The 25760-nt window shown below is 38.8% G+C and overlaps 1 protein-coding gene across 3 annotated transcripts in view; it reads left to right on the forward strand.

The window, feature by feature from the left end:
- The window catches only part of PKHD1 (PKHD1 ciliary IPT domain containing fibrocystin/polyductin), a 497465-nt gene that overhangs the window by 161075 nt on the left and 310630 nt on the right, over positions 1-25760 (forward strand). For all 3 annotated transcript variants that reach the window (XM_053602538.1, XM_053602539.1, XM_053602540.1), the window contains one exon: positions 503-659. In XM_053602538.1, coding sequence (XP_053458513.1) covers positions 503-659 — 157 coding nt within the window. The remainder of the gene's footprint in view (positions 1-502; positions 660-25760) is intronic.

Raw genomic sequence — 25760 nt, forward strand, 5'->3', positions numbered from 1 at the left:
TGGGAGGATGGATCTGAGCACTTGGGAAGAGGAATGTTCCTATAAAGCAGGGGCTATTGGCAGTACAGCCAGTGAAAAATGATACCAATTACATAAAGCAAAATGCCACCCATCAAGCAGAACATTTTAATTCTCCCTATTCCAGGCTATTTATGATTTTTTGTCCAAGACTTGATACATGTCTGCAAAAACTAAAAAATGGAATCAACCCCATCTGTTAGGTAGAAGGAGGTTCATGCCAGGAGAAGAAAAGCTAAGAAAACATTATCAGCATGTTATCGGAGAATTCCAGGGGCTGAGCCCAAAGGCACCACAAGTAAAATTTCGCCTCTTCCATATTTTTTTCCTGTTTGGATTAGTCGTACAAGAAAGAGAAGGGTAACTGATCTTATTGGGGCATTCAGAAAATTTAATTTTACTTTCTTCGAAAAGTCTCAATTTTGACTGATCATCTATACCATCCTGCTTTTAAAAATCAACTAACCACTTCTGTGTTTTCCAGGGCAACTTTTCCTTTCAGTTTTGCCAGAGATGGTCCAGGGCTCACAGCTGGTTTCCCGAGAGAGTGCCACAAGATGGCGACAATGTCACAGTGCAGAAAGGCCAGCTGCTTCTGCTTGACACCAATACAAGCATCCTGAACTTGCTGCACGTTAAAGGTCTGTGGAGTTTGAAGATTCGTGACATTGCTCTATGTAATCATGCCACTCTCTGGGGCAGGAGGGAGGGTGACTTTATGATTAAGTTCCAGAATGCAGCTGACAATTTATTCTCAGACTAAATTGAGATTTTACTATGAAAAGGAAGAAGTGGTCAGAGGGTTCAAAATGAAAGGCCTTTCTTTGGACTCTTATAAGTAAAGAGCTTGATTATTTTAATCTTTCAAAAACAAGAAGGTTAACAGTGTTCTCAAAGAATATGCTCCTTTATTCAAGCACTTTTTAGTCACGCCTATCCAGGGCAGCCCCCACAATATAGCAAAATGCCCTGAAATCGCTTAATGCTGCTGCCTTTGAAATTCCTTGCCAAGAAAGCAATGTCTTCCTGCTCTTACCCTGTTGTGGTTTTGCCTTCTTGGTCCCATGGAAAGTCACATAAATAGGATTTCTTATTGTAAAACTGGTCACATAGCTCTAGGGTCTCGGAAGTTGGAATGGACTGAGAATTCAAATTTCAATTCTTCTAGTACATTTTCAAATGGCTAAGTCAGTTTTTTCACCTCCTTGTGCCTTTGTTTCCTTATCTGTTAAATGAGAATACAAATCATTGCCTACTTCAGTGGATGATAATAAGAAATGGTTATCAAAGTGCCTCTGTTCATTGGCAAATGAAAATTACTTGGGAGATGTGATTAGTTATGGATAGCTATAAAACGCTGCACTAAAACGCCTCTTTACTATAAATATATTTAATACTTATGCAAACATTTATTCTTGTTAAAGTAAGAGCATGGCTACATTAAGGGGAAAATAGAATATTTTAAAAGGGACAAACTAAGGCAATTTTAACACCTCTTTCTTGTAGACTTACAGAATCAGGTTTTTCTGATTAGATATTTTGTCATTCTGTGTTCTGGAGGTTTTTTTTTTTTCAATTTTATTTTTTCTCTAATAGGTAGAAGGTTTCAGTTAAACCAGTTAGCTAGTTGGCATTGGGGGAAATGGGCTCTTGCCCTGTCTTTGTGGGGGGGTGTGTATGTGTGTAGCCAGTGGCTGTGGGGAATGCCAATCTATTGACAACTGATCAACTACCTAAGGACTAGCAATGACAAGGGAAAATTACAAACCAAAGCCTCTTCTGGTGGGGGGTGTGTGTGGAAGACGCTCAGGGCAATCCTTTAACCAGGGCTATCCCCATGGGACCCAAATGCTCCTGGAGGTGGGGTGCCCTGCAGGTGTTCAAGGGACTTGGCTTTATATTACTACAACCATTTGGAAGAAATATCTCAGCCAGAAATGGTGGATTACCGAGGCTCTGCATGTATTACTACTTCTAGGTCAGTGTTCAATCAAAGGTCAGTGTTCAATCAAAGAACGATATTGAGAGGACCAAAGGCTAAGACGGAGAAGAGGCATCACAGGGAGAGCAAAGAGGAAGAGAAAGGCAGGGAGAGGCGTAGCACACACTTGGCTGTGCTCTCTTGAGGACTTCAGCATGGGAACAACTCAAATACTTGCCCCAACCTGTCACCTTCCAATAGTGGTCTTCCCTAATAATCCTGGTTTAGACACTATTTTTCACTTATGCAGAATAAGTGAGCTAGGTTTGGAAAAACAAAACTTCATCTTGTGGAGAGGGAGAGTTAGTTGTCTGAAGAATCTCCTATTTCTCTTGAGGAAGAAGAAGGACAGTTGGTAGGAATGTGATGTGAGTAGAGGACAGAGATTTCTGTACACACGGGGTACAGGAGTGTTGGCAGGGAGCGGGCTATCTAGAGTGAAACTCTCAGATTTTTATCCTGAAGCCATGGGTCACAGCTTTTAGAAAGAATGCAAACAAGGGAAGTGCACAGATCAAATTTTGCTCATCCAGTAATTTGTGAATGCTTATTAAGTGGCCTAGGAACTCTCAGTGAGGTACCTTAAAAAATGAAAAATAGTATTTCATGTCAGAAATGCATCATAACATTACTAAAGAAAAGTAATTAGAAAGGAAATATAAAAGAGTAGTAGCTAAATTATGGGTACACATTTGACATACAGATATGTAAAGGACATTGGAAACCAGGAAGAGGGAGGAAGGGATCAAGAAAGTGAGATAAAAATGTGCCTATTAGGAATAATGAACACTATATTGGTGATGAGGGCAGAATTAAAAACTCCGACTTCAGTGTTATACGAGGTACATTTGTACCTCCTTAGGATTTAAAAATTAAAAAATGTAAAACTTTTTGAGCAATTTGTGATTGTATTTCATTTTATTTTTAAAAACATGTTTTTCCCAAAGGTCTATTATTACAGTGGGAATGGCCTAACATAATTTCTTTATCATAAAATGTCTACGAATACATGCTTTACTACAAGAACATGCATATCTGAGATGTCACATCGAGAAAAGAGTAAAATTTCTAGTTCTAAAGTAGATAATAAAGGCAGTGAGGCAAAATGCAGACTGGAGTAGTCAGGGTGTTCAGAATGTGAGATAAGAGTTGGATAATGGAGAGGAGGTGACATTTGTGTCTGAGACTTAATCAGGTCATATAGATATTAATACATATTCACAAAATCAAAGTTTGGGGAACTTCCTCTACTTACTAGTTGGACACCGTGACACTTGTCGGCATCCTAGACTCTTTCTTTTTCTCACATCCTGTGACCAGTTCATCAGTGAGTCTGTCCTGTTGGCTGGATCTTCCACATGTGTCCCATAGATCAACCCTTCTATTGTCACCAACCTAGTCTGAACCACCATAATTTCTGACTTGGACCATTTTATGTCTTAATTGGTTCCTATGGTTCCAATTCTTTTTCTTCTTTAGTAGCAGAACCTGTATTTCATTTGTGACACCAACATAGCCAGCTAAAATGTTATATTTCCTGACCTCTTTTGTAACCATATGTGGCCTCCTGGCTAAGAGTTTGCCAATGAGATGTGAGGTTTCCTAAAGCAGATCTGACCCAGTAGGAGGCATATCCTGTATGCTTAATTGTTTTCTTTTTCTTATTTGCTGGTATGTAAATGTGACAGCTACATTTTCATCCACCATTTTGGATCATGACATGATTTGCTAAGAATGGGGAAATGGAAGAATAAGAGAAACCCAGAACCCTGATGACTTTGAAGTTGCCATGCTAGCATTGAACTCCTCACCACTGAAATTACTTTCTGTGGTAGAAAAACAAGACTTCATATGTTTAAGTCATTAGTATTTGGCTTTTATACTGCCTTCTTAAGCACACTCCTACCAGTTTGTAGTCCATTTGCTTTAATGATATGTCGCATCTTGTCACTTCTCTCCTGAAAACCTTCTAAAGGCTTCTCATCTCATTAGGAGTATCTGAATTATACTTACCATTATTTAACCTCTGATCCTTTCATCGGCCTTGTCTTCTTCATTCATTCCGGTGCAGCTCTTCTATGAATACACCTGCCTTAGGATCCTTGTCCATAATGCTCTTTGCATAGAATATTCTTCCTTCAGATTGATGTGGCTGGTCACTTATTTCATTTTGTCTTAGAAAATATGCTAACTTATCAGAGAGGCCTTTCTTGCTATCTTTTCTAGAATGAAAACTGCTCCCCATTACTCTATCCTTTGGTTTTTCTTTACTTTTCTTCATAGTATTTATCATCATGATGTGTTGTAAATTTACTTGTTTGTTTACAGTCTATTAGGATAAAATCAAAAAGGCAAAGTACTTTACCAGTGTATTGTTATTCAGGGTCTAGAATAATACTTGATACATGATGAGGGCTCACAAAGTGCCTGTTGATTATTGAATGGACAGATAAGTAAATGGTGCAAAGCTCAGATCTTAGATGAAATTTAAAAAGCGTATTATTTAAATGAATACTTGAAGGACAATAAAGAGCTATCAAATAAAAATTAAAACATTGTCATCATCATCATTATCAACAGTAAACATCTCTTCAAGTATCTGTTACTGCTTGACTTTTAAATATTCATTCATGGTGTCAAAAAAAATAGCCAAATGGAATTTTCTTCATTTTTCTGATACTGCCTACAGACTGAGATAAAGCTTGAGAACTTTCAAGCCAAAAGATAATTTATTCAAAAGATTTCAACTAACAAAATATAAAGTATTACAGAAGTGGTAGCTTCTCTGCCATTTCTATATTACAAAGAGTACATTCTACATGAAGTACGTACACTTTGAAAGGATTAGTGATAAGTAACAGTGAAACTAGATCATCTAAGAATATTTGGAAATACTTTGTAAAGATATTGTGTCCTTTATGTTATTTGCCCATTCATGGAAACCAGCATGATATCTAGAGGATTAGACTCTTCCATTAGAAAAACCAACACTTCTACATGTAGGCCCTCAAGAGTCTCGAACTTTCTGTGCCTTGCTCATATTTCCATCTATAGAATTGATTTATTTTCTTACAAGTATGACTTATACAGTAGGAAGCAGGATTATGTAAATTTTTTTGGGGGGGGAGGAAAATTGGGAAGTGGTACCAGAGACAAAGTTTTGTGCCATTATATATGATGCTATATGTACTATATATGCTATTGATTCCTGAACTTTATTGAAAAATGGCAGATATTTTTTGTGACCGTAAGAACTTCAACTATATTTATTATTTCACTTTAATTAGAAAAAGATCCAGAACTTTTGTCTACTTACCATCTTTACTTCTTCCCTCCTTCTCACCCTCCATCCTTTTTTTTTAAAAAAAAAACTTATTTTTTAGGGGTACTGTTAAACACAAAAGAGAATTAACCCAAATCAATTAATACTAATGAGTTGGGATGGAAGTAGGCATATTGCCTTGATTTAGTTAATTATATTTTTTGTTCTTTTATGTTAAGATGCCCAACGGCCATAGGCATCGCTGAATTAAAATTTATTATTTTACTCCAAGTAATTATGATGAGCCATAATAACAAAGAAGGAATGTTACCCCTTGTCAGCACATTATGCATCCCAGGCAAGGATCTTGGGCTTGTGGTGTGAAGTTGAGAAAGCATTCATATTTCCTGAATGAAGCAATGAATCTCTTTCTAATCTGATGGTCAAGTATCTTGATGTGAAAGGGCCCCCTAGAGATAAGAATTAATTAAGGGTCAATTATGGGAGGATGAACTCTTCCCTTGGTATTGAGGTTTTAGGTTTAGGTCTCTCTCTCTTCCCTCCCCTCAACAAAGGTAACCATGCATTATGATGGCTATGTCAGTCTGCTTCCCCGTAGTAATCACTTTACTCTCTCTCTGTGTATATATACAGTATATATGTAATATATAGAAATGTCATGTTGTACATCATAAATATAACAATGGATAAAGAAGACATTTTGTAGTTTTTTACTACTCACAATGCTATTGCTTTAAAATATTCAAACAGAAATTTATTTCTAGTCTCTATTGCTCTTTAATAGAGCACTGGCTCCCTTTAATGTGATTTTCTATTTCTTAGTCTACTGGCATATACCAAAAGAGTTAAATGCTTGGCATGTTCAAGCCAGAAAGAACTGACTCTGAATCCAGGCTCCACCATTTCCCAGATCTGTGACCTCATTAGGGCAATGCCTGTCCAATAATGACAGTCACAGCAAAAACGATAGCAAGAATTTATTGCTTGTTGTTTCATGGAAACATCACAATGTCTTGATCGTCTCCCATGAATGTTTTAAGTATTAATTGAAGGAATATTTTTAAGGCTCTGAGCACAGAGTCTGGCTCAGAATAACAACTCAATTAATGTTGGTTGTTGTTACTTTTGCATTAACAGAGATATCAGAATAAATGGTTGGATATCAGGCTTAAGTTATAATTTTCTTTACAGATAATGGCTACTTCTATATACAAAGCAAACTGGATTACTCAAAGAATTAGCTGGATAATAAAGACTTTGGATTGCTTTTGCCTCTGTTATCTTCAGAATGCATATTGAAATGTTTTTCTTTGTATTGCGAGAGAGGGGAGGACACAGACGTGGAAGCAGCAGAGTCTGTTTGCTCGCCTCCATTCTCCTTGTTACTTTGACTTCAAGGAAGCATGTTTTTCTTCTGTAGCTTGGAACATGGTCTCATTTCTTCCAATCTCTTTTTTAGTCTCCACTTCTAAAGAAATTCAGATCTATTTGACTCTATTATCTCTGGGGCTTCTATGGCATAGAAGTATATGTATTTTTGGCTTACTAAGATGAAGCATCTTCCCTTGACTCACTGTCAGGTTCATTGTAGAGTTTCCTCATCCTTGGCAAAAGTTTGAGATGTTAGCTGTTGAACCCAGCACAACCTTTTTTGTCCTAGGGATTATATACTTGTTTGCTTCTAATTAGTACTAAGCCAGCTTCAGATTTAGTAGATTCATGCTTCAGATAATGCTTTCTAAAGCTAGAAAATGCTATGAAACAAGAGTTTTGTGATGTGTTGCTTGTAGTCTCTGTGCATCAGGCCTGTGTGAGTCACTTGGCAGATCACCCTGTGCCTGTAATTTCAAGACTTCATGCATATCAGTTTGAGTTTAATAAAAAGCCATCTGAATGCACGCTTGATTTTTGATAAAAATGAGACATTCTCCATTAACATTTCTTTCTGTAACTGTAAGGTGTCTTGAGAAGGTTTTGTGGGCTGGGTGAAATTTGTTGCAAATTGGTAAATTCAAGATAATGTGTCTACAAGTTGGCAATAAAAGAAGATTGATGAACTGCCTTATTAGCTGAAACATAGCTACCCTTCCAGGCAGGGATGGATGACTATGTGCAGATGATAGAACAAGGTTTATTCATTGCAGTTGTGTCATTAAACTGGGGCCTGAGTTCAGATTTGAGGCAGTCAAGTCTTTGGACAAGGCTCCAGTCCTCATATCAATGCACAAAATGTGGCCTGCAAAAACTTCTACTACTATTGGGTGTGTATGTGCAATGCTGTGGAGGAAGAATAGGAGAAGAGTTTAGTAAGGCATGGTGTTCTATAAGGGGCTGGTCTGTTCCCTTTTCCAAAGGGAAAGCCCAATGAAGAAGTCAGAATCAGAAAGAATTAATTTGAGTTTTTCAAAGTCTTAACTTCTATCTTTTGTGTTTCTATGTGCCAGACTTTTCTTGGTTTGCATTACTTGTTTTATAGGAGGGGATTTTGCCTATATCTAAAGCTAAGTGGATTATTGACAAACTTTTAATTAGCTAAAAATTTTAATTACTTTTATGTTAATTTTTTACAAATATAGTATCAAAGTTTTTTTTTTTGGTCTTCATTTTGAGAAGATTGGAGAAGTTTAGGCTATAAGGAGGAGTCAGATCTAGATCTATTTTTGCTCACCTTTTTATTGCCAGCTCCATTGTGTCTCCAGGCATGTAATAGGTACTCAGATAATTGTTAAATGAATGAAATAATAAAGGAGTTTCTGACCTGAAGAGGCTGATTAATGTTTGTTGTGAATTTCTCTATAATCAGAGTCCTTCCTGGTATCCTCAAATGTTAGTGGATTAGTCCAGACAGTGACCAATTTCATTTACTATTTATATATCAGGAGATCAGAGACAAAGGCTTTTTAAGGTGGGGGACACTTGACCCTGAAACCCCTTATTTTTCCCAATCAGACAATGACTTACATTATTTACCTCCAGAGAACAGTCCCAGACACGCTTGATTAGCCTTAAATGAAAGATAAGCTATTGCTATGAGAAAGGACATGCTCTCAATAGATGGGCAGACAGACAGATAGATAGATACTAAACAATTTACAGTTTTGTGTCTTGACAACTTGGATATTATAACATGAAAAATGCTATTGAAAAGGACCAGTTGCTTCCTAGCACAGAAACTGTAATATTATCAGTAATGAAAGATAAATGTTTCAAACTTCCTTACTTAAAACCTTTCTTGGGCGTGGGGAACCAACAGCTTTAAGCCCACACATGACCTTCTAGGTCCATAAGTGTGGTCTTTTGGCTGAGTCCAAATATTACAGAACAAATCCTTTTATGAAAAGAGTGCAGCAGAGAAACATACAGGTTTTCTTGCCTACTTTGATGCTTACGAAAGAATAATCTTGAAATCAGAAGGCCATAGGTTCCCCACCCTGCAGGTGGATGGTTAACAGGATCCTTCCAGACTCGGTCTTTGTTTACTGCTCAATCTCATTTGTTCATTAACGATCCCTAGATCCTATTTATCCAGACTGATAGTGGAGCTGGAAATCTGGAATATTTTGTACTCAAAATTCACATGCAGATAAAAATACATTGGAGACTGAGCATTTCATTGCTATTATTTCTCTGTAATATTTCTTGGGTCAGGTTCACACATTGCTAACTGGTCACAAGTTACTGGTAACATGGATAGTTTTTGTGTAAAATTGCCTGTCAACAGTATGTTAAGATAGCAACTGTTCCCTGATTCATTTCTCCCGTCTCAATTCCCAGTTGTCCCAAATTAAGCTTATTTTATTCTTTCTTCCCTCCTCATCTCTCAGCTGCTTATAACATAGAATCACTTAGCACCTCTAACATCTGAACACATCGCTGACCAGCAGTTTTATACAGAAACTATCCATGTAACTTGTGAATAGTCAGCAATGTGTTAGAAGCAGGAAGTACTGTATTCTTGTTTCTTTAATTAATGGATACCATAAGAAAGCAACGAATATATTTCATTTATAATACTACTGTGCTATGGCCAAATCAGAGAATAATCATTCACATTTCAGAGAAATGTGTTAAATTGCAGGCTGGTCAAAAATGTGATTGGACTGGTGTTCATTAAACTTAGATGAAGAGAAAGAGATTATTTGCATGACTTTGGTAGGTAGCTAGGGAGATTTTTACATGCTTGGTGCAAACTTCAGGGAAGAGACAGTTTTTGTCTTTTCTGTTTCTCCTTAGAAATTGCGTTCTTTCTAAAGTAAGAGACTTTTTTAGAAAGCCATGGAACGGTGGAGGGCCCTGAGCACTTACATGCCAGAAACCTTGTTGGTAAAAGGAAGGAATGGCTTTCTGGTGGTAGAAAAGAAATCGAGGTCTAGTTACGTAGTCATTGATACCAGTACCTTTAGTAACAAACGTATTTATTTATATCTCAGTGTTTGAGTTCTTTTAAATATTTCCATACAGTTTCTTTTCCACAGATATGCTTACACTTTGTAATTAGTATAGAGTTAATTCAGTTGTAAGGGTAACTTAATGAGTTTTTTATTTTGTAGAAGAAGTAGAAGACAGAGTCAAAACCTTTATCTTCTCTCTCAGTTCTCTGCATAGTGGGCCACTTCATTGGAATGAAGGTATTTCCACTTACCTAGAGCAATTCAGCTTCACTGTGACTTTCTGGAAGTGGAGACTATTTATTCATATTTGAGAACTTAGCAGACAGGGCTAGAAAAGAACAGTAAATGTTTGTTGAATGTATAAGGGAATGCATCTGTAATTAGAGGCGTGTAGTTCATGGCTCGTTTTAGATGATAGCAAACATCATGAGCCTATGGATACTTTGAGCAATCACTTAGTTTTCCTAGAATAGTGATTCTCAAGGTGTGATCCTTGAGAAATGGCATCAACATCACCTGGGAATTTGTATGAACTGCAAATTTTTGGACCTCATAGCAAACCTACTCTGGGAGTGAGGCTCACCAGTGTGTGTTCTAAAGATTTCCTGGTGATTTGGATGCCTGCTTAAATTTGAGAGCTACTAGCCTCAACAAATAAAGAGAACCCCATACAATTGTCAGGACTGGAGGTCAATTGACCTTTCCCAGCTACTCTTTTCTCAAAGGCTATGCCACCCTTTGCAAAGAACAGTGGCAACTTGGCTGACCACATGGAACAGGCTTATCCTGAGCATAGCATTTTTAGCTGGATGTGGTTCTCTATCCTGCCGGGGGGAATCAGGTCTGATGAAAACTGTTTCTCCCAACTGCTATTGTTTGCAGCTCTGAGTCAGTGATTTTATTTCAGATTTGTTTCTTCCCCTCGACATTGCCCAGTTGACTGCAGTACCAGGCTAATTAAGGAATTAGTATGTGGCATTCATTCCTGGGAGGTGTCTGATTTTATTTTTTCCTGAATCCTGTGAACATTTTTTGCAAACACTTTCTAGTTCATATTTTCTTTTTTTAATCAGGCAGAGACATTACAATTAAAATACCGTTAAAGTGATTCCGGCAAGTATTGCAATAAGCATGTTTTTTAATTAAAGGAAGAACAGGGGGATGCATAAGCAGCATCAGCTAAAGGGGAAAATTTTGCCCGATATCTATTTTAATTGAAATTAAAGGGGGGAAAAAAGGAAAAACAGCAGCAGCAGCCTCTGCTCGGGTGTGTGTGGCTCCATCCCAGGTTGCTAGGTTTAGGTGGTACGTGCTTGATTAATTAGTAGCCAGCCAGAGAGTCCATTCCCTTTGCCCCCAATCCTTAAAGCCTGATTTATGCCTCATATCCCCTATGAATATGTGAAGGCTCAGGCATCTATTTCCTGAGCTGCTAGTGGATAGGATTATGGAGCGTGGACTAAGCTCTTGGGGGCTCTCGTTTGCCAGCCAAATTGATTTTCCGCCTCTCTGGCCGGGGACAAGCCCACCTCGAAGGCTTCCCAGGCTCTGCTCCAATGGATCAGGCACAAGTCTAATCCGGATCTTGCCAGCAAAGGAAGCTGTGTGCATCCCCAGCACAATGTGGGCTTCGGGCTGTGGCTGCCTTCTCTAAAAGCTGCTCTTCCTTGCTCACTTCCTCCCTGCTCCCACCTCCAAAGCAGCACAGTGCAGTCAGGTACAGCAATGTACCCGACTCCGTGCAGATCACTCAGCCAGCTCTCCTTATCAAGGCAGAGCAGTGTCTGTCCGTCCTGAATAGACGATCATCATCCGTCATTCTCCAGGGGAAGGGATTCTACAGACTACCTCGCCTGTCCATTTGATTGTTTAACAATAGAAAGGTAACCATACGTACACGCTGCTAGACTTTTTAAGAAATAAAACCGAATGGAGGTTATCAATTTAGGTAAATAAGTTGGATTGTTTATTTCCCAAAACTTTGGTATTTCAAGCTCTGAGTAAATGAATTATCTAGTTTGGTGATTCAGATTGATCTGATGAACTTGGGTCCTCAGATCCTTTCTTGAGTCTTGCCTCCTATCACCTCTCATATTCCCCCTGCTCGAACATAGAATCACTCTCTCTAGGTTCATTTTATCACCTGACATTCACATCCTAACAGCACATTCTGACTCTGTACCCTTTCTCCCTTGATCCTCCTAAAAACAACATTAAGGGTTTGACACACTCACCTACAACCTTCACACCTTCACAGTTCTTTTTTGAGACAGAGTCTTAAGCTGTTGCCCTGGGTAGAGTGTCCTGGCATCATAGCTCACAGCAACCACCAACTCTTGGGCTCAGGCAATCCTCTTGCTTAGTTTTTCTATTTTTAGTAGAGATGGGGGTATTACTTTTTGCTCAGGCTGGTCTCGAACCTGTGAGCTCAAACAATCCACCCTCTCCAACCTCCCAGAGTGCTAGGATTACAGGTGTGAGCTGCTGTTCCTGGCCCAACCTTCAGAGTTCTTAAAGTTCTTCTTAGAGACTGTGTCTCCTCAACCTTCTGATTCTTCTCTTAATTCACCTAATTCTTTGACTTACTCTCAAGAATGTTGCTATTTCCTGTCCTTACTCTAGCCTTTAAATATTGATGTCTGATAGTTTTTACCCCCATATTTTTTTCTGTTCTCACTCTACATGTCTTCCCTGGAAGACCTCATTTACTTCCATAATCTCAACCCCCATTTATTCAACAAATGTCAAATATTTAGTGGTCAACTACAGCCTTCCCCAGGTGCCATGCACTGTTCTAGGTATGGGGATCACAGCTGTGAACAAAATATTGTGAACAAGATTATGCTATTGGGGAGTTTACTTCTATAAGGGAAACAGTTAATAAGCGTAATAAGCAAGCAAATTATGTATATTTTTTTGTTAGATTTTCTTAGTACCATGGAGGAAAATTCAGCAGCAGGGGTGGGTAGGGATTGGGATTGGTTGGGAGATTCACACATGGTGAAGGCATAGGCTATGAGATGGGGAAGCAGGAAGGTCGGGGTGGCAGGAGCATAGTGAACAAAGGGGAGAGCAGAAGATTAGACCATAGAGAACAACCCCGTAGGGTTTGATAGGCTTTGACTGTGTGATGGGAGCCATGAGCGAATTTTGAGCAGAGAGGTGACATGATATAGTTTATATGAAGAAATGACAATAATAATAGCTCTCGGTGTTGTTTTGAGAATTGGCCCTGGGGTGGGGGATAAGGGCAGAAACAGGCAGTGAGTTAGGAGGCTGTTACAGTCATCCAGGAATGAGATGACAGTGACTTAGACCGTAGAAGTATAAGTGGATGTAGAGAGAAGTGGTTGCATCATGGGACTATTTTGAAGGTGGAATGTGTAAAATTTCTTGGAGAGTTGGTTGTGCATTGAGAGGCGGTGAAAGCTGACTCTGTGCTTTTCAGACTGAGAACGAGAAGAATGAGGGTACCATTCATGGAGATGGGAAGCACTGTGGAAATATCTGTGGGGCAAGATGAGTTCATGTCTGGGATGTACATAGTTGAGAAGCTATGAGATATCCAAGGAGAGATACTGAGTGGGCAATTGGATATGACCAGAGGGCAGAGGTTAGGCTTGGAATTCTGAAGTTGAAAGTCATAAGCAATTAGCATATGAGATGTTCAAAATCTTTCGACAAGACAGGGCAACTGATGACTGATAAGAAAAGTGGTCAGAGGACTGGGTCTTGGAACATACCAAGTGTTAGTGGTTGAGATGACCAGAAGTCAGTGGAAGAGGCTGGGAAGGGGATGCCCAAGAAGTGGGAAGTAGACTAGGAAGATACAATGATGAGCAAGTGAGGGGAAGGAGTCTTAGGAAAGGAGTGAGTAAGTGTGTAAAACGCTGCTGGTCACACAGGAAAGATGAGAAGTGGGCACTGAGCCTTGGATTCACCAGTACATTTGCTTTTGGCAAAGTGGTCAGGCATAGACCTTTCTTTCCCAGGGAGGGGAAGAATTGAAGATAGTGAGTATATCCAGCTCTCTTGAAGACAGGTATTATATAATAAAATATTTACACTCTATTTTTTTTTTCCACAGAGGAAAAATAGTTAGAACTTTATATTTGTTTTCTTAAAACAAACAAACAAACACATTATTTTGTGTTTATTACAGAGGGGGACTAATTATAAGGTTAGCCAAAAGCAGATTTTGATGTACTTTGCAAACATCAGCTAGCTGCTAAAAGTCTCTTTTACTTCCCTTTCAAAGAAATAAAAGAGATGTTTAATGGAAAGAAGTGATTACATGTAAAAAGTTTTGTTCATTTATTTATTTTAGAGGGAAGTAATAATAGTGATGGTTGATTGATTTTTATAAAATTATCCAAGGTCACTTGTGGGATGTAGTCAGCTTTCATGAAAGTCATAATAAGCAATTTAAGGGTCACAGCTAAAGGCTGATTTCAGCCCTGCTCTTTATTTAAATGTTCAGAAATGGGGCCAAGCTCTATAAAGTAGAGAATAAAGTCCTCCCACCACCCTCCCACACTCAAGTAATTATCTTTTAAGGCATCCCACTGTATATTTATTTTGAGCTACTAAAGTGTGAGGGTGAAAATTTGGACCTTGGTACAGAGATTAAGTATGAACTTGACACTCCTTCACACAAAGAAGCTTTCACCTTTGGCTGTCTAATTATTTCAGGCAAAAATAGCTGAATTCTTCATCATACTCTCTTCTTAATGTACCTACATTTCTTTATATTTCCCTGTTAATAAAACAAGCGGATTATTCTTAGCAGGGGTCAGTGGTGTCAATGTTAGTTAATTAGTCCTGTTTGTAGGACCATCAATAACACAAATAATTAATTTTCTTTGGGTTGAGTTTTTCTCCCTTTATTAGCATCATTATGAGTTCCTGTCAATAAATGATGTTTCAAAATTCCTACCAATTTGTTTCAGTGTATTTAGTATTTTGCTTAATGGTAAAAGGGACAAAGCCCTGGTTTGTTTACACACACACACACACACACACACACAGACACACACACACACTAATCCTTGTAATCTGCTTCAAATCTTTCTTGGAATGAAATGAGGTATATCTACATTAACAAAATTAAAATGAATCATATATAAACAAGCCATAGGCAAACTTGCTTAGGTTAACACATGTTTTTCCTTAAATGAAACTATGAAAACAACTGTAATTAATTCAACGCTACCAGGGAAGGTTTGTGGAAATGGATAGGGTATGAACATTTCTGTCAGGTGGTCCTGGGTTCTAATGCTTAGCTCTGCCTATTCTGGTCTGGAGGAGATATGAGCTTCTCCTCGCCACATTGCTCTCCGTGAAATACCAAACGTGATATTGACCTCATAGACTGGTTTTGAAGGTCATTTTGGACACTACATCTAGATAATTAGGCAAGGTGGGGGCTTACTAAATGTTAGTCCCCTTGTTTTCCCTGAACGGTCTAATTTTAATTATTGTCTCTGTGTATAATACCTTTCTAAAGTGAGATTTAATATTTACTGCAGCATAGCAGTATCAAGAAAATACAAATTTTGTGTCTCCGTTAGTGTCAAACACACATCTGAATGCATTCTCAGAGAGGCAAAAGAGGCACTCAGGCATCAAATGTCCTAGAATTAGAAGGAGCCTCAGTGAATGCATGACTCTTCCCTCTACTTGGTCAGGAGAATACAGACAATCTCTAGGCACTGAGTGAGACAGTTTTGGGAATTGAGTAATCTGAGGTCTGGCCATTGTATGGGACTTACTGAGGGTCCTTCAGGGACCAATAGCAGCGGGAGGATAGGAACCCCGATTTTGTTCCGTATCTTCACTACTTACTCATCGAAGGCAGTTCAGATTCCCTGACTATTTATAATGCAGGCGTCCTGCTATGCAAACCCACAGTCTACCAGATGAATGTAATTAGTTAGGCATTAATTGACATGTGGCTGTGAGTGAAAAATTTTAGTTAACATAAAATTTGACCTATAGCACAGGTCACATTTCTCCCTTCTTGTTCACAGTGAGATTCGTAACTGTTACTGCATTTGTATATGTAGTGATGATGGAAGGAAAAATTAAAGCCAGAATTGCAAGTGGGTCCTTTGGAAATCTGGTAAGCAGAGTGGTACTATTTCGGCCTTGAGCCTGTAGGTCACCCAAGGATAGTCTCTTGCTTCTTGAATAATTTTACCTTAGGGTATGATTTGTATGACACATTTTATTTTATTTTTTTTTTCTGGTTTGCATTCTTTCTTTTTCTTTTTTTTTTTTTTTTTTTTTTTTTTATTGTTGGGGATTCATTGAGGGTACAATAAGCCAGTTACACTGATTGCAATTGTTAGGTAAAGTCCCTCTTGCAATCATGTCTTGCCCCCATAAAGTGTGACACACACTAAGGCCCCACCCTCCTCCTTCCATCCCTCTTTCTGCTTCCCCCCCCATAAACTTAATTGTCATTAATTGTCCTTATATCAAGATTGAGTACATAGGATTCATGCTTCTCCATTCTTGTGATGCTTTACTAAGAATAATGTCTTCCACTTCCATCCAGGTTAATACGAAGGATGTAAAGTCTCCATTTTTTTTAATAGCTGAATAGTATTCCATGGTATACATATACCACAGCTTGTTAATCCATTCCTGGGTTGGTGGGCATTTAGGCTGTTTCCACATTTTGGCAATGGTAAATTGAGCTGCCATAAACAGTCTAGTACAAGTGTCCTTATGATAAAAGGATTTTTTTCCTTCTGGGTAGATGCCCAGTAATGGGATTGCAGGATCGAATGGGAGGTCTAGGTTGAGTGCTTTGAGGTTTCTCCATACTTCCTTCCAGAAAGGTTGTACTAGTTTGCAGTCCCACCAGCAGTGTAAAAGTGTTCCGTTCTCTCCACATCCACGCCAGCATCTGCAGTTTTGAGATTTTGTGATGTGGGCCATTCTCACTGGGGTTAGATGATATCTGAGGGTTGTTTTGATTTGCATTTCTCTAATATATAGAGATGATGAACATTTTTTCATATGTTTGTTAGCCATTCGTCTGTCATCTTTAGAGAAAGTTCTATTCATGTCTCTTGCCCATTGATATAAGGGATTGTTGGCTTTTTTCATGTGGATTAATTTGAGTTCTCTATAGATCCTGGTTATCAAGCTTTTGTCTGATTGAAAATATGCAAATATCCTTTCCCATTGTGTAGGTTGTCTCTTTGCTTTGGTTATTGTGTCCTTAGCTGTACAGAAGCTTTTCAGTTTAATGAAGTCCCATTTGTTTATTTTTGATGTTGTTGCAATTGCCATGGCAGTCTTCTTCATGAAGTCTTCCCCCAGGCCAATATCTTCCAGTGTTTTTCCTATGCTTTCTTTGAGGATTTTTATTGTTTCATGCCTTAAATTTAAGTCCTTTATCCATCTTGAATCAATTTTTGTGAGTGGGGAAAGGTGTGGGTCCAGTTTCAGTCTTTTACATGTAGACATCCAGTTCTCCCAACACCATTTATTGAATAGGGAGTGTTTCCCCCAAGGTAAGTTCTTGTTTGGTTTATCAAAGATTAGGTGGTTGTAAGATGTTAGTTTCATTTCTTGGTGTTCAATTCGATTCCAAGTGTCTATGTCTCTGTTTTTGTGCCAGTACCATGCTGTCTTGAGCACTATGGCTTTGTAGTACAGACTAAAATCTGGTATGCTGACGCCCCCAGCTTTATTTTTGTTACTAAGAACTGCCTTAGCTATACGGGGTTTTTTCCGGTTCCATACAAAACGCAGAATCATTTTTTCCAAATCTTGAAAGTACGATGTAGGTACTTTGATAGGAATGGCATTGAATAGGTAGATAGCTTTGGGAAGTATAGACATTTTAACAATGTTGATTCTTCCCATCCATGAGCATGGTATGTTCTTCCATTTGTTAATATCCTCTGCTATTTCCTTTCTGAGGATTTCATAGTTTTCTTTATAGAGGTCCTTCACCTCCTTCGTTAGGTATATTCCTAGGTATTTCATTTTCTTTGAAACTATGGTGAAGGGAGTTGTGTCCTTAATTATCTTCTCATCTTGACTGTTATTGGTGTATACAAAGGCTACTGACTTGTGGACATTGATTTTATATCCTGAAACATTACTGTATTTTTTGATGACTTCTAGGAGTCTTGTGGTTGAGTCTTTGGGGTTCTCTAAGTATAAGATCATGTCGTCAGCAAAGAGGGAGAGTTTGACCTCCTCTGCTCCCATTTGGATTCCCTTTATTTCCTTGTCTTGCCTAATTGTATTGGCTAGAACTTCCAGCACTACGTTGAATAGTAAAGGTGACAGAGGACAACCTTGTCTGGTTCCAGTTCTAAGAGGAAAAGCTTTCAGTTTTACTCCATTCAGTAAAATATTGGCTGTGGGTTTGTCATAGATAGCTTCAATCAGTTTTAGAAATGTGCCACCTATGCCTATACTCTTCAGAGTTCTAATTAGAAAAGGATGCTGGATTTTATCAAATTCTTTTTCTGCATCTATTGAGAGGATCATGTGATCTTTATTTTTGCCTCTGTTAATATGGTGGATAACGTTTATAGACTTGCGTATGTTAAACCAGCCATGCATCCCTGGGATGAAGCCTACTTGATCATGATGAATGACTTTTTTGATGATAAGCTGTAATCTATTGGCTAGGATTTTGTTGAGAATTTTTGCGTCTATGTTCATGAGTGAGATTGGTCTGAAATTCTCCTTTTTGTTTGGGTCTTTTCCTGGTTTTGGTATCAGGGTGATGTTTGCTTCATAGAATGTGTTGGGGAAGATTCCTTCTTCCTCAGTTTTTTGGAATAATTTCTGCAGTACAGGAATAAGCTCTTCCTTGAAGGTTTGATAGAATTCTGGAGTGAAGCCATCTGGACCAGGGCATTTTTTAGTTGGAAGCTTTTTTATTGTTTCTTTGATCTCAGTGCTTGAAATTGGTCTGTTCAGGAGGTCTATTTCTTCCTGGCTAAGTCTAGGGAGAGGGTGTGATTCCAAATATTGATCCATTTCCTTCACATTGTCAAATTTCTGGGCATAGAGTTTCTGGTAGTATTCAGAGATGATCTCTTGTATCTCTGTGGGATCAGTTGTTATTTCCCCTTTATCGTTTCTGATTGAGGTTATTAGAGATTTTACTTTTCTATTTCTAGTTAGTCTGGCTAATGGTTTATCTATTTTATTTATTTTTTCAAAAAACCAACTCCTTGTTTCATTAATTTTCTGAATGATTCTTTTGTTTTCAATTTCATTGATCTCTGATTTGATTTTGGAGATTTCTTTTCTTCTACTGAGTTTAGGCTTAGATTGTTCTTCTTTTTCCAATTCCATAAGATCTCTTGTGAGATTGTTGATGTGCTCTCTTTCTGTTTTTCGAATGTAGGCATCTAAAGCGATGAATTTTCCTCTCAAAACTGCTTTTGCAGTATCCCACAGGTTTTGGTAGCTTGTGTCTTCATTGTTGTTATGCTCAAGGAAGTTAATGATTTCCTGTTTTATTTCTTCCTTCACCCATCTGTTATTCAACAGAAGATTGTTTAATTTCCATGCCTTTGGGTGGGCTTGAGCATTTTTGTTAGAGTTGAGTTCCACCTTTAGTGCCTTATGGTCTGAAAAGATACAAGGTAAAATTTCAATTCTTCTGATTCTGTTGATATTTGTTTTGTGTCCCAGGATATGATCAATTTTGGAGAATGTTCCATGGGGTGATGAGAAGAATGTATATTCTTTATCTTTGGGGTGGAGTGTTCTATATGCATCTATCAAGCATAGTTGTTCTAGGGTCTCATTTAAATCTCTTACATCTTTGTTTAATTTCTGTTTAGAGGATCTGTCCAGCTCTGTAAGAGGTGTGTTAAAGTCCCCTGTTATGATGGTATTATCAGATATCATATTGCTCAGACTGAGTAAGGTCTGCTTCAGGAATCTGGGAGCATTTAAATTGGGTGCATAAATATTTAGAATTGAAATGTCTTCTTGTTGTAGTTTTCCCTTGACCAATATAAAGTGACCATCTTTGTCTGTTTTGACTTTAGTTGCTTTAAATCCACATGTATCTGAAAATAAGATTGCAACTCCTCTTTTCTTCTGAATTCCGTTTGCCTGAAAAATTGTCTTCCAACCCTTGACTCGGAGCTTTAATTTGTCTTTTGAGGCCAGGTGTGTTTCTTGCAGACAGCAAATGGATGGCTTGTGTTTTTTAATCCAGTCAGCCAATCTATGTCTCTTCAGTGGGGAATTCAAGCCATTAACATTTATTGAGATAATTGATAAGTGTGGTAGTATTCTATTCGTCTTATTTGGTGAGAGTCCATTGCTTAATTTTATCTTTTGCATCAGTGTGGAGGTTAGGTTTTGTCCTTTGATTTCTGAGTTCTTACTTTGCTGCTGATCCATTGTGGTGGTCAGTGTGCAGAACAGGTTGAAGTATTTCCTGTAGAGCTGGTCTTGTTGTGGCGAATTTCCTCAATGTTTGTATATCCGTAAATGATTTGATTTCTCCGTCAATTCTGAAGCTTAGCTTAGCAGGGTACAGAATTCTGGGCTGAAAATTGTTCTGTTTAAGTAGATTAAAGGTAGATGACCATTGTCTTCTTGCTTGGAAAGTTTCATTAGAGAAGTCTGTGGTCACTCTGATGGATTTGCCCCTGTAGGTCAACTGGCGCTTACTCCTGGCAGCTTGCAGAATCTTTTCTTTTGTCTTGACTTTGGACAGGTTCATCACAATGTGTCTTGGAGAAGCTCGGTTAGAGTTGAGGCGACCTGGGGTCCGATATCCCTCTGAAAGCAGTGTGTCAGACTCTTTGGTGATGTTTGGGAAATTTTCTTTTATAATATTCTCTAGTATGGCTTCCATTCCTCTGGGGCATTCTTCTTCCCCTTCTGGAAGTCCTATAACTCGTATGTTGGAACGCTTCATAAAGTCCCATAATTCTGACAGTGAACGTTCTGCTTTCTCTCTCTTCTTTTCTGCCTCTTTTACTGTCTGTGTTATCTCAAGAACTTTGTCTTCTACCTCTGAAATTCTTTCTTCTGCATGGTCTAACCTGTTGCTGATACTTTCCATTGTATCTTTAAGTTCCCTAATTGACTGTTTCAGTTCCTTCAGGTCTGCTATATCCTTTTTATATTCTTCATATCGTTCATCTCTTATTTGATTCTGTTTTTGGATTTCCTTTTGGTTATTTTCCACTTTATTAGCAGTTTCCTTCATTGTTTCCATCATTTCTTTCATTGTTTTCAACATGTGTATTCTAAATTCCCTTTCTGTCATTCCTAACATTTCTATACTGGTGGAATCATCTGCAGTAGCTACCTCATGGTCCCTTGGTGGGGTTGTTCTAGACTGGTTCTTCATGTTGCCTGGAGTTTTCTGCTGATTCTTCCTCATGAGTGATTTCTTTTATCTGTTTCCTTGCCCTAATTTTCCTTTCACTTCCTCTTGCTCTTTAAGTTCTTGTGCCTGTGGACTGAGGGTTATAGGACCAGAAGGGTGAGAAGGTTGAAGAGCAAAAAAAGGGGATGAAAGAAAGGAGGACCGAGTGATAAGAAAAAAAGAAAGATAGAGAAAGGAGAGGGGGTGGGTATAAGGAATATTGACAAAAAGAAGAGAGGCACAGAAAGAGGGAGACAGGGCAATATAGGTGTACAGTAGGGTACTTTGACACAACCTTAAAAAACCCCACCTTCTGGGGGTGCCCAGTTGCGTGGTTCCCTTGAGGTCAGCAGCTCTTTGCTAACCTGATCAGACACAGTACCCCACCTCCACCAAGTAGAGAGGAAAGACAAAAATGCTATCAATCAAACCAAAACAAGCAAACAGAAAACTTTACGGGGATAAAATTGGGTGAAAAACCAAATTATATCGGTAGAAACACTAGCAAAAATGAAGTTGAAGTTATTATAAAAGGCAGCAATGGGAAATTATAATTAAACTAGGAAAATTGAGAAAGAAAAAGGGATCTGTGTGGAAAAGATTGAAATTAAAAAAACAAAAGAACATCAGCAACGTCAAAATAAACAAACAAAAAAAACAACCAAACCAAAAAAAAAAAGAAGAAAAAAATACACAACCAAAAACAAAGCAGTTTGTATATGTTATTGAATATTGTCTGGGCAACACGTGGTCTTCTGGGGTATGAGATGTTAGTCACAGTTCTGATACGACTGGAGGCTGCTGATTTCTCAAACCCCAGCAGGTAGACACCCTAAATCTCTCTTCAGCCTACTTAAAAGGCACTTTGAACTTGTAAACTTGCTGAGCAGAAGCTTTCCCAGCTTTCTCGCTGGAATCGCTGCTGAAGTGGCTATGCACTTACTCAGTGTGCCAAAACCGATCTCACTCTGCCCCTGAGGGTTAGGGCTGCAAGGCGGCTCAGACCCCACCCTTAGGCTACTTGGTTGCTGGGTTACCAGCTCCCACCCGTTTCTAGCTCTGCGACCCTGAGGGCAGAGCTTGCCGGGGCAGATCACTGACAATGGATCCGTGTGACCCACCGCCAAACACTATCAGCTCCGTCTGGCTCAGCGGCTCAGACTGGGGCCCTAGACAACGGCCAAAGTTCTCCGCACTCCCGCTCAGGCCTTCCCCAAGGCAGTTCAACTCAGTGCCAAGTCCAAGGACATCAAAACAGTTCACAGGTAAGGCCTTTCTGGTTTGCAGTCTCGCTGCTACTGAACTTACAGTTGTGGGCGGGTTTAGACGGATTGAACACACGCGACCACTTGCCGGCTTTCCACGGTTTTAGTCCACCTCTTGGGGTCCAGAAGTCTCTTGCTGACTCCCTGTATCCTCATAGGAGTGATGATAGGCAGTTCCCACCAGCCAGAGATGCCTGGAGTCCTATCTCCCCAGACTCACGGTGCCCAGATGCAAGGAAGCTGTTACTCGGCTGCCATCTTGCTCCGCCTCCCTGTATGACACATTTTAAAAGGACAGTCAGGACAAGTACCAGGGAGATGTTGAGATACAGATGGTCTAGCAGTGCTCACATGACGGGGCAGCTATAAAAAATGAGTGAGTTACAGGACTCATGGAGGAAAGGAAGATTCTGAGTGTGATGATGGCAGCAGAGACCACTGCATGAAGTGCGGACCTCGGATCTGCAAGCATTAGTGCAATAAATTTCACCATAACTCTCTGAGGGAAGAGCTCTGGCCATGCCTATTTTCCAGATAGAGTTACTGGATACTTAGGGTGGGGTGTGTCATTCTACTTTAGCTGAAGGGAAAGGGTGCTTTAAGAGGTCTGGGCCAAGTAAACATCCCATGACTATTATAGGTGGTGTGTGCCCTGGGCTTTAGAATTGAAGACTAGGAGGCCTGATAGAGGATGGCAGAGAAAAGCTAAAGACAAGTTAGTTTTAGACAGTCAGGGAAGACGTGGCTTCCATATTTGAATAGTGGATCGAACATTTAATGATCACTATCTTTGAAATAAGATGGAGATAAACAGTAATGACTAAAGCCATCTTAGCATTTTTCTTCTCTCCTTCTCATTCCTGCAGAGTGTTTTTAGATATTTCCAGTTGTGATTTCTGGAGATCAACAATTCAACTCACTAATTTGGCATACTGGATTTAGGGCTACATTTAGCAGGTGAAGTCTTTGCTCTCCACTGCCCCTCGCCAAGATCCTCCTTATTCCAGTAGAGTGTGCCTTTTGAACCATTTCTGACACCTTTCTCTCTATATATCCTTTGTGTACCTCTAGCTCATTTAGGTAATGGAGGGGCTCATAAGTTAAATGTAATGGTAAGATCCTTTCTGAAAAAATGGGAATGTGTGTGTACATGCGTGTATATGTGTGTGTTTGTATATAAGGATATGCAAGTACTTAAATCAGATTATCTAAACAGATACAGCCATTTATCCATTCACTCAACAATTATATACTAAGTGCCAACTATATACCAGTTGTTGTTCTAGATACCAAGAATTTAGGAGTGGGGAGGGGGTGGAAAATAAACATGTAAATATATAATACATCTGATATCAAGTACTAGGAAGAAAAAGATATTTAGACAAGGGGCAAGGGCATGCTATTTTATACAGACTAGGAAGAGAAGAGCTAGGTGAGAAGTTAACATTTTTTTTTTAAATTCCAGATTAATACAAAGGTACCAATGATTAGATTGCATTTTTGCATTTCTTAGGGTGGGGGGAGGAGGGAGGGAGAGGAAAGAAGGGAGGGGGATTGGTGAGCTCTCCCCTAATGAGCACAAGGTAAGAAGTTAGCATTTGAATAGAAATAAGGAGGAGTGAGCCAAGTGCGTATCTGACAGAATATTCCAGGCAAAGAAAGAGCATGTGGACAAGTCCTGAGGCCTGTTAGAGAACTAACAAGCAGGCAATGTGTTTGGAGTAGATGAATGAACAGTTGATCTTTAAAAGATGATGCTGGAGAGGTATTTGGCATGGGGTAGCAATTCACAAGGGGCCTTTTATAGCTCAGTATAAGGAGTTTGACTTTTATTCTGAGTGAGATGGGAAACTATGGTGGAGTTTAGGAAAGAGTTTCCAATATAAAGTCACAACTTTCACGACTTTGTTACAGGATAGGAGAGTATAGTCTAGTGTTTTTGCAAACCATTTGCAGGAGGAAGATGGATTTAATAACTGATTGAGGTTAAAGTGTTTATTTATATGAGATACTTTCATTATTTTGACAATATTGAGACTATTTTGTATAAAGCATAAATATTCTTTTTTTTTCTTTTTTGAGTCTCACTTTGTCAAACTTGGTAGAGTGCTGTGGCATCATAGCTCACAGCAATGTCAAACTCTTGGGCTCAAACGATCCTCTTGCCTCAGCCTGGGACTATAGGTGCCTGCCACAAGGCCCGGCTATTTTTGAGAGATGGAGTCTCACTCTTGCTCAGGCTGGTCTCAAACTCCTGAGCTTAAGCGATCCACCCACCTCAGTCATTATGCCTGGCCAAAACATCCTTTAAAAGAAGGGTGTCATAAAGACAAAAGTGTTTTTTAACATTTTAATTATTTGCTCTCACAATGTCATATAATTTTATTATAAGCAAATATTCCTATGTTACAGAAAATTTGGACATCAGAGCAAAATGGTAGCTGTATCAGTTAAAGTTATTTGGTTATCACAATAACAGAAATGAACTTTAAAAATAATTATTTTTATTAAATCATAGCTGTGTACAATTATGGGTTACAATGTGCTGATGTGATATACAATGTGGAATGCTTAAATCAAACTGATTAACATAACCATCATCTCACTTGTTTGTTAAGACATTTATACTCTTAGCAAAGAGTACCATTGTATTGTGCACAATAAGTGAGGTCCTACCAAATACTGTCCCTCTTCCCTCCTTCCCTCCCCTCTCTGTCTTCTCTCCTCCTTCTTTCTGGACTATAGTTGTGTTTTATCATTCGTATGAATGTGTAGGTGATGATATATTGGTTTCATAATATATGGTGTATATTGGATACTTATTTCCCCCATTCTTGAGGTACTTAACTAAAAAGAACATGTTTCAGTTCTATCCAGGTAAACATAAAAGTTGTAAAGTCTCCATCCTTTTTTATGGCTGCAAACTTTTCTTAAAATTTTTTTTTTTTATTTCAGATTATGTGAGGGTACAAACAATTAGGTTACAATGTTTGAATTTGTTAGGTAGAGTTCCTCTTATAGTTGTGTCCCACACCCAAATGGTGTGCCATATACCCTTACATTGTGCCCATTAAGTGAGAGCACCCCAATCTCCCCTTCTCCCTCCTTCCAGTCCTCCATTTTAATTCTTGAATTGAATTGAATTTTTCTCTTATGTGGGTGTGTGTTAGTTGGTCTTTTTGCTTCATATTAGAATTGAGTACATTGGATACTTGATTTCTCATTCTTGTGATACTTTACTAAGAAGAATGTATCTCAGTGCCGGCCCCATATGCCGGAGGTGGTGGATTCAAACCCAGCCCCGGCCAAAAACTGCAAAAAAAAAAAAAAAAAAAAAAAAGAAGAAGAATGTGTTTCAACTCTATCCAGGTTAATACAAAACATGTAAAGTCTCCATCCTGAATGTATTCCATGGTATACATAGACCACAGTTTATTAATCC

The sequence above is a fragment of the Nycticebus coucang genome, chromosome 9, assembly GCF_027406575.1.
Source record: "Nycticebus coucang isolate mNycCou1 chromosome 9, mNycCou1.pri, whole genome shotgun sequence".
NCBI lineage: Eukaryota > Metazoa > Chordata > Mammalia > Primates > Lorisidae > Nycticebus > Nycticebus coucang.